We start from the raw sequence: 9,430 nt of genomic DNA on the forward strand, positions 1-9,430 counted from the left end.
CATCTTATGTCATTGTGTTTATTAGTACGTATTATTAATATTGGTATTGTTTTGGAAAGGAGAGGAGGGCGAAGAGATTTATTGGAAAGGGGTTTAAGGTTTGCAAGGGACATCTGTGCAAAATCACATTGATAAGAGCAGGGTGAGAAAGCAGAGTTTGGGTAGCAGTTAACTAACCAACATTTCTCATTTTAAAAACAACAGAAACCAAAGATGCTCCTTCCTCTCCCTTCCTCTTCTTCTTTTAATACACAATATTTTATTTTGAAGTCACGGTGGTACATGGTAATTTGGGAGACTTTGTATTTATTAGAGAACAAAGAAATTATTTATATGATGGAACAAAACCATTGGATCACTCTTTGCCAAATGAAAACTTCACAATGATGCAGCTAGGGGATCTGCTCAGTTTTTGCATTTTCCAAGCATATCACCATCTCTAAATATGAAATAGTCCTTGTTGTCCTTTGTTCCAACGTACTCAGGTAGGAGAACTTTTACGCTAAGAGGACAAGGGTCTCCATCCTTGCCTTTAGAGCCAGTTGCCAAAATAGTGGCTTGTTGAACTTCTGCTTGGAATTTTTCTGAGGTCATAATGCTCCCTCTGGTTACAGACTTAGGTGCACAGCTTTCAGCCAGAACATGGCCAAAGAGGGGATAAAACTCCTGACATGGATTTACGCCCTGTTTGATTCTATTTTTGAACCCACAGTGTCAGCGTCTTTGGGAGGAAAGGTGGGATAGGAATGTAATCAATCCGCTCAATCATTCAATCAATATTTAGAGAGGAGGAACCCACAGAGTAAGCTTCTGTCCTTCTTTACCACTGGAAATTTAAAAACAAAATAAAAATAAAAATTGAGGTGTGGTTTTAGCACCAGTCAATATTAAATTCATAAATCTGACCATCAATAAATATTCCCTGGGTGATTTACATGAAAAACTAAAAATGCAAAGTATCGCTGTTAAAATAAACAGCAACAACATAGTTTTTTTAAAAGCACAGACTGCATAAACAGCCTGGAACCGAAATATAATTAGGAAACCCGGGTGAATTAAAAGGTCCTTGCCTGGTGATGAAAAGACCATAGTCCTTAGTCTCAGTGTTGCGCTTGTATAACTGAAGAGGAGGAGGAGGACAAAACTAGAATTAGTTGCCTCTGGCTCCCCCTGCTGTTGGTCTCCCTTCCTTCTACCCTACCAAAACTAATGGGCACCAGCCACCTCGGAGCCCACATGGTTCCAAATTCCACTCCAACGATTCCGAACCGGTGTGAGACAGTTTGGTGGAGTGGTTGGAATCGGACCTGGGAGACCAGTGTTCAAATCCTCACTTGGCCATGAAGTTCACTGGCTGACCCTGGGGGCCAGTCACTGCCCCTCAGCCTAACAGTGGCTTGCGGTCATTGGACTAGGTAGGAGGACTAGATTAGTTGCCTAAATGTTTCCCTGGCAGTTCCCAGAGCCCTCCTACCACCTTCCCAAAGCCCACCTAGCTTTAGGATGGAGACAGCAGTGCTCCAGCAGCGTCTCAGAGGCCTGGTGCCTCCTTCCCAAAGCCCAGGAAGCTTCTGCCCAGCTTAGGGAAGAAGGCACAATGCTCACGGGCGCGACATCACACACAAGTGTAATACTTTACATTTCTCCTTGTTAAAATTCATCTTGTTTGCTTTGGCCCAGTTGTCTAATCTGTTAAGGTCATTTTGATGTGTGATCCTGTCCTCTGGGGTATTAGCCACCCCTCCCAATTTGGTGTCATCTGCAGACTTGCTCAGGATGCCCTCAAGCCCATCATCCAAGTCATTGATAAAGATGTTGAATAAGACTGGGCCCAAGACTGACCCCTGTGGCACCCCACTAGTCACTACTCTCCAGGATGAGGAGGAGCCATTGATGAGCACCCTTTGGTTTCGGTCAGTCAGCCAGTTACAAATCCACGTAACCACAGCCCGAAAGATTATAGGTCATCCCCTCCCATCTCAGGAAGAACTATACAGTTCCCGTTGCCTTAAAAAAAGCAAATAATATTTTGCAGGGTTCATCTCATCCTGGATATAGTCTTTTTGTACCATTGCCTTCGGGCAAGAGATACAGAACAATTAAATCAAGAACAAATAGATTAAAAAACAGTTTTTTATCCAAGAGCTATAACCATCTTAAATGCTGTAACTAAATAATATGATCTTGGGGAGTGTATGTATATGTGTGTGTGGTTGTAACTGTGTTTTTGTTTTTATGGGATGGCATTCAATTTCGTTGTACTATGTACAATGACAATAAATTATCTATCTATCTATCTATCTATCTATCTATCTATCTATCTATCTATCTATCATCTATCTATCTATCTATCTATCTATATCTGATCTATCTATAATAAATCAAATCAACAACAGCAAAAGCGTAGCTTGGAGGCCCTGCATTTTTCCTGAATGATGGTTATCCACCTCCACCATATTAAATCTCACAAGTGATGGGGAAGGTGGCAATTAGTAAACAGGGCTTTGTCCTGTATGATTCACATGGGTTTGGGATCCTTCCCTCTCCCCCCTTGCCAGCTCCTTCTGCGCTAAAACTTCCATTTCCATTTCCAAGCACCTGGCTCATGTTGTTTTGGAGGGCTACCCGTAAACACTGCGTGGCGAAAACAAGGAGCTGGATCCAAATGCTAACAGCCGGTAATTAATTTTCCTTTCCTTTCCTGCAGAGAGGGAAGCCAAGAGCTGTGGCGTCTCGCCCACATCGCTGCAATTCACACCCAGGTGGGGCGTCACTCAAACGGGGAACCAGCAAATAAAGTTACCCAGAAAGGGGCAATGACCTGTGTGTTAGAGAAGATGGCTCATATAGGAGCTCAATCTTTTAGTGTGGCAGCACCGACACTTTGGAACTCCCTGCCTATTGAGATCAGTCAGGATCCTTCATTGTACTTCTGCCAGTGCCTGCTGAGAACATTTCTGTTTAGGCAAGCCTGTCCAAATGGTTGGTGCGAGTTTTTATTTGTTTTTAGTCTATTGTTATTTTAAATCTTTCATAAGCCTTAAATGATTGTTGTTAATTTTTCTTTGTGGGTGGTTTTATTGTGTTAGCTTTTCTGCAAACCACGTAGAGGGTCTTTCCCCCCAAACAACTGGTGTATAAATTTTATGAAATTGTGTGTGTGTGTGTGTGTGTGTGTGTGTGTGTGTGTGTGTGTGTGTTAGGCACAAGTCTTCCCGGGCCAGCTGTGGAATCACAGAGTGGGAGTTCAGATATCATCTAGTTTAACTCCCTGTTAAATAAAGCAGTGCAGGATGCAAGCACACCAAAATCTTTAAGCCCATGAGCTGATTGGCAAACTGGATAAACTGTTCTGGGCTGCCAACACAGACATTTATTCCACTCCATGCTCCCTGCCAGCAATTCGGCAGCAACAAAAAAATGTTCTTTCTTTTTCGATGTTTTAACTTTTTAAAATAATAATAATAAAAATCTTCCTGGAGATCTGCAGCAGGGGAGGCAAGAGGCTTCCCTTCAGGAAGATACATTCCCCAAAATGAACAATTAAGCTTGAAAAAAGCCTTCTGTTTGTCCTTTTAGAGGGCTTCTCCCCCCCCCCAGCCTAAATGTGGCAAGGGGTTGTGTTTATAGAGGGAACAACAGAGGCAGGTGGAAAAGGGTCATTATTGGGCTCCCCAGCTGCAACTTCCTGTTGCACTCACCCCCTAACTGGAGACTTGGGGGGCAGGAAACTCCACCCCACCCCACACATTGCCAGCCCTTAGAAAACCATGGAAAGAGCCTCTCCAAGCTGTGCTGGATTATACCCCAAGAGACAGGCCAAAAAGAGATAGGGTTTTAAGACAGGAAGGAAGGAGAAGGAAGGAAAAGAAAGGAAAGGATTTGATATTTCAAAAAGAACATTGGTGGGGTTGTGGAACCAGGACTTTCTTAGAATTCCTTGCCCTCCACACTCCTCCCCCTGTTTCTGGTCTCTTTTCATTACTCATCCCCACCTGAATTGGCATGGTGTGAGTGTCCTATTAAAGTTAAATCAAAACAATGCAAAGGAATCAGATTCTGCATGTGTGGCAATGAATCCATGTTTCATTATTCTGAATTATGAGTTCTGGGTTTGAATTCTATATATCATATCATATCATAGTTACAGGTAGGTAGCCGTGTTGGACTGAGTCGAAGCAAAATAAAAAAATTCATTCAGTAGCACCTTAAAGACCAACTATGTTTTTATTAGGACATATCCCAGGACATTCTATACAAGATCTCAAAGCAGCTGTTTTATTACAGAAAAAATTCAGAAACAGACTGGAAAGAGAAGTTTCTGAATTGGAACTCATTACCAAGCTTAAAACCATGGAGCCACCTGGGATGAACAAAGACATAGGATTCTTATCTCATTATGCATGATCAAGCTTTCTTTAGCGCCTCAGCCCTTGCTTTTTCCCCGCAGGACCAACTGCAGTCATTAGCAGTCGTTAACAGCCATCTACAGGTTTACCACTCCCATCAGCCCATCACCCATTCCCACCCACACCCACCACCCTCTGTATATACATAAGGGTCTGACTCTGTTTCAAGTGTATCTGAAGAAGTGTGCATGCACACGAAAGCTCATACCAAAATAAAAACTTAGTTGGTCATTAAGGTGCTACTGAAGGAATTTTTTTATATCATATCATATCATCATATCATATCATTATAATTTATACATAAAACGAGTGTGTACTTTGTTGTTTCCCCCCCCCCCGTTGTTTTTATTCGGAATTACATGTGGAGGTCTTAGGGCCTCTAAAGACCTTAATCTGGCCCTGTCTGCAGGGGCCCTCAAAGTGGGTTCCTTGAGTCCAGGATCCGGTGGATGAGCCCCAAGTGTAATCACAAGAACATAAAAAGGGCCTGCTGGATCAGGCCAGCAGCCCCTCTAGTTCAGCATCCTGTTCTCTCAATGGCCGACCAGATGCCCATTATGGGAAAACCTGCAAACAGGATTCGAGCTCAAGAGCCATCCTGTGGTATTCAGAAACATTGCTGACTCCAACAGAGGAGGCAGAGCTTAACTCCCATCTCTTGCAGGGGCTCAATTAGTGCCAGCGCCTTCTGTCAAGAGCTTGGGTGTAACCTTCGACGCCTCCCTTTCCATGGAGGCACAGGTTGCAGCCCCAGCTAAGGTGGCATTTTTCCATCTCCGCCGTATCAAGCAGTTGGTCCCTTACCTCTCTCGCCCTGATCTGGCCACAGTGATCCATGCGACGGTCACCTCAAGGCTTGATTATTGTAACTCGCTTTACGCAGGGCTGCCCTTGAAACTGACCCAGAAACTCCAGCGGGTGCTCCTTACGGGGTCCCGGCCGCGGGATCACATTCATCCAGTGCTTTACCAGCTGCACTGGCTCCCGGTGGAGTACAGGATCAGGTTTAAGGTGCTGGTTTTGACTTTTAAAGCCCTATGCGGCTTGGGACCCTCGTACCTACGGGACCGCCTCTCCTGGTATGCCCTGCAGAGGACATTAAGGTCCACAAACAACAATATTCTGGAGATCCCGAGCCATAAGGTGGCTAGATTGGCCTCAAATAGGGCCAGGGCCTTTTCAGTATTGGCCCCAACTTAGTTGAACTCTCTCTCACAGGAGACCAGGGCCCTGCGGGATTTGTCATCTTTCCGCAGGGCCTGCAAGACAGAGTTGTTCCGCCTGGCCTTTGGGTTGGATTCAGTCTGACCCCTTTGTTTTCCTCCCTTGTGGTTTGGATTTATGGACTACTTAAATTTAAAATTTTAATCTGTATTTTAATTAATTGTTTTCTTTTCTTTTATGTCATATTGTAATTTTATTGGTGTTAGCCGCCCTGAGCCCGGTTTTGACTGGGGAGGGAGGGGTATAAATAAAAATGTATTATTATTATTAATAAAAAAATTGTATTATTATTATTATGGCTGGCAGCCATTGGTAGCCTTCTCCTCCATGAATTTGTTTACTCCTCTTTTGAAGTCATTGTCTGTGGGGCACCGTGTTGTGCTGGGTGGGGCTGATGGGAGCTGTAGTACAGGGCACCAGGTTGCAGTGACTTGGGGTTGGGGGGGCAAAGCCCACCCCAACAAAATGCAGCAGCACCCGCCTAGCAGCATTGCCATTCCAGAAGTGTCGAGTGAACTAGTTAGGACTGTTAGAAATTGATGCAGCCGTCCGTTATGTTCCCGGCGGCATCTATCTCCAAGACGCCAGCCCATTAAAACATTCGGCTCTCCGCGGCAATCAGGAGCCAGAACAGAAGGTCAACTCTGCTTGAAAACAACCTCTGGTGCACGCTTTTTAATCTTGCCGATCGGAGGAGGAAAGAGAGGGGGAGAGGGGGTGAATCAAGTGCTTTTAAATGAAACTTCTCCTCCCTGTGTGGGTGCTGGCAGAGTGAGGAAGGAGGGTGCTAAATGATAGCTGGCGTGCCCAGGTTGAAGCCGGGCCAACCTGCCTCAGAGAGCAAAGGCCAAGGGCTGTAGGGTTTTGGAGATTAAATATGATGTACCCCAAGTTCCTCTGTTTATAATGTTTTATCCTTGTCCTGGATAAATCAACAAGTAGGTTCTTGTAGCGCCTTAAAGGCGGACACATCTATATACTGTATATAGAAATGTAGAATGTCCATGTTTGTGTGTCTCCACTTTTTCCTGAAACCGCTTGACCGATTGCATTGAAATTTGGACACAATGTCACAGGTGAATACGCGACTGTTTCCATATACTTAGATTATACAGATGTCTCACCTGTCACAGGTAAAAACATGGTTTTTGGGGGAAAACAAGAAAAACAGGAACAGGAGAGGTTGCAAAACATCGCCCTCTAGCCACAACTCCACTGATACTGCAGCTACCAACGCTTCCCTCTCCAAAGCAGCTTAGCTCAGGTTTGCAGGGAACCCCTGCTGGACAAGAGCGAAACTGCAGACTGAGCTAAGTGGAGGTGGGGGCTCCCCTGGGTGGGGGGTGGGGGGAGGACTGGGTCGGGACAGGTCATGGGTCGGGACGGGGTGGGGTGGGGTGGGGGGAGTCACAGGGATGAGGCACAACAACGCGTGGCTGAGTACAGCTAGTTTATTATGAAGCTAGATAACTACATTTCTCTAGCTGAGGGTAGAACTCGGTGACATGCGACGAAGCTGAATGTTGGAAGATTCAGGACAGATGAAAGAAAGTTTCACATGGTTAAACTATGGAACTCCCTCCCGCAGGAAGCAGTGATGGCCACCAAACTGGCTTTAAAGCAGGATTAGACAAATACATGGAGGGAAGGCTATATCAATGGTTGCTGTTCCACCACCATGGTCGGAGGCAGTATTGCTTCTGAATACCAGTTGCAGGAAACCAAAGGAGGGGAGAGGGCTGCTCTTGTGCTCAGGTCCTGCTTGAGGGTTTCTCATCATGGGCATCTGGTTGGTCACTGTGGGAACAGGATGCTGGGCTAGTTGGGCCACTGGCCTGATCCATCAGGCTACTCTGGTCTCCCAGTTCCTAGTCCAACACTCTAATCACTACACCACACTGCCTTTTGTTTTAGTATTTGCATGCTTGCTGTCCTGGGCTCCTTTGGAAGGGCAGGATATAAACTGGGGGGGGGATTCAATCATTAATAAACAGAAAAGGCAGGAGAAAGGTACAGTGAGGCAGGGGGGGTAGGAAGAGGGGTGTGTGGCCTAGACAGAATTTCAAGGGGCAGATAGGGAGGGGGGGAGCATATTTGGGCCTTCTAGGCCTGAGGATCCTCACTACAGGTTAATCTGGAAAAGCCTGCCCATTCAGGGTTTACTTCTATATTTGCAAATTGATGTTGTCGTAGTTATGTTATATCCTTATGTCCCACTTTTCTTCTAAGGAACTCAAAGTGGCGAACATGGTTTTTCCCATGTTTATCCTCACAACAACCCTGCAAAGTAGGTTTAGGCTGAGAGACTGTGATTACCCCTGTGAGCTGAATGCTCGAGAGGGGATTCGAACTGGGTAGTGAGAGATTTTACTTTCTTGGGCTCCTTGATCACTGCAGATGGTGACAGCAGTCACGAAATTAAAAGACGCCTGCTTCTTGGGAGAAAAGCAATGACAAACCTAGACAGCATCTTAAAAAGCAGAGACATCACCTTGCCTACAAAGGTCCGTATAGTTAAAGCTATGGTTTTCCCAGTAGTGATGTATGGAAGTGAGAGCTGGACCATAAAGAAGGCTGATCGCCGAAGAATTGATGCTTTTGAATTATGGTGCTGGAGGAGACTCTTGAGAGTCCCATGGACTGCAAGAAGATCAAACCTATCCATTCTTAAGGAAATCAGCCCTGAGTGCTCCCTGGAAGGACAGATCGTGAAGCTGAGGCTCCAATACTTTGGCCACCTCATGAGAAGAGAAGAATCCTTGGAAAAGACCCTGATGTTGGGAAAGATTGAGGGCACTAGGAGAAGGGGACGACAGAGAACGAGATGGTTGGACAGTGTTCTTGAAGCTACGAACATGAGTTTGACCAAACTGCGGGAGGCAGTGCAAGACAGGAGTGCCTGGCGTGCTATGGTCCATGGGGTCACGAAGAGTCAGACACGACTAAAGGACTAAACGACAACAACAACAAAGCTCAGTTGGTGCTGATAATGCCAAGGTTGCAGGTTCGATCCCCGTATGGGACAACTGCATATTCCTGCATTGCAGTGGGTTGGTCTAGAATAGATGATCATCAGGGACCCTTCCAACTCTACGATTCTATGATTCTATGAACCCTGGTCTCTCACGTCCTAGTCCAGCACTCTGACCCCTATGCCAAGCTGACTTTCAACAGATCTCACAAAATCACCAGCTGAGCCTTGTCAAAATTGTGGCTTAACGTATGGAGAACAAGATGAACATATGTTTAAAGAAGATCGGAAAATGTTTATTGAATATATGGGAAATAATTACATACAGCTGAAAACGCTGGCTGCATTAAGATAAATTCAACAGTGTTAATAAGTTTTTATGGATGTAATAATGGAAAACTGATTGGTATAGTTTTTGTAAACTCTGCAGGGATATAAGATATGTAAAATGAACCATGGAAAGAGAAGAAGGGAAGTCATTGACATCTTGAGTGTGTAAAATGTTTATCTGAAATTGTAAAACAGAAAATTTAATAAAAACCATATTTTAAAACAAACAAACATAGTGTGGCTTCAGCAGGGGAGGGGTAGCTTTTTCAGCCAGAGGGCCGAATTCCTTCCTGGGTAACCTTCTGGGGGCCACATCATCCCAGTGGTGGGTGTGGCAAAATGGGGTGTGGCCAGACACACCTCACTCTCCATGTTCCATTCAGGTATTGTCACAGTTCAGGGACACATTCCTGGTTAAATCACGAGTGAGAGGCATGGCCCAGGAGCTATGCCAGGGGCCTGATAGAGCAGCCTAAGGGGCCACATCTAGCCCCTA

General features: G+C 45.2%; 1 protein-coding gene across 1 annotated transcript; it reads right to left on the reverse strand.

Annotated features, from left to right (window-relative positions):
* Positions 1 to 405: 405 nt before the first annotated feature.
* LOC118097254 (10 kDa heat shock protein, mitochondrial-like) lies at positions 406 to 1,616 on the reverse strand. The gene is made up of 2 exons (XM_060268579.1): positions 1,606 to 1,616; positions 406 to 694 (listed from the first exon to the last, which is right to left on the reverse strand). The coding sequence occupies exons 1-2, from the start codon at positions 1,614 to 1,616 to the stop codon at positions 406 to 408; spliced, it is 300 nt and encodes a 99-aa protein (XP_060124562.1).
* Positions 1,617 to 9,430: the final 7,814 nt, after the last annotated feature.

The sequence above is a fragment of the Zootoca vivipara genome, chromosome 15 (assembly GCF_963506605.1).
Source record: "Zootoca vivipara chromosome 15, rZooViv1.1, whole genome shotgun sequence".
Lineage (NCBI taxonomy): Eukaryota > Metazoa > Chordata > Lepidosauria > Squamata > Lacertidae > Zootoca > Zootoca vivipara.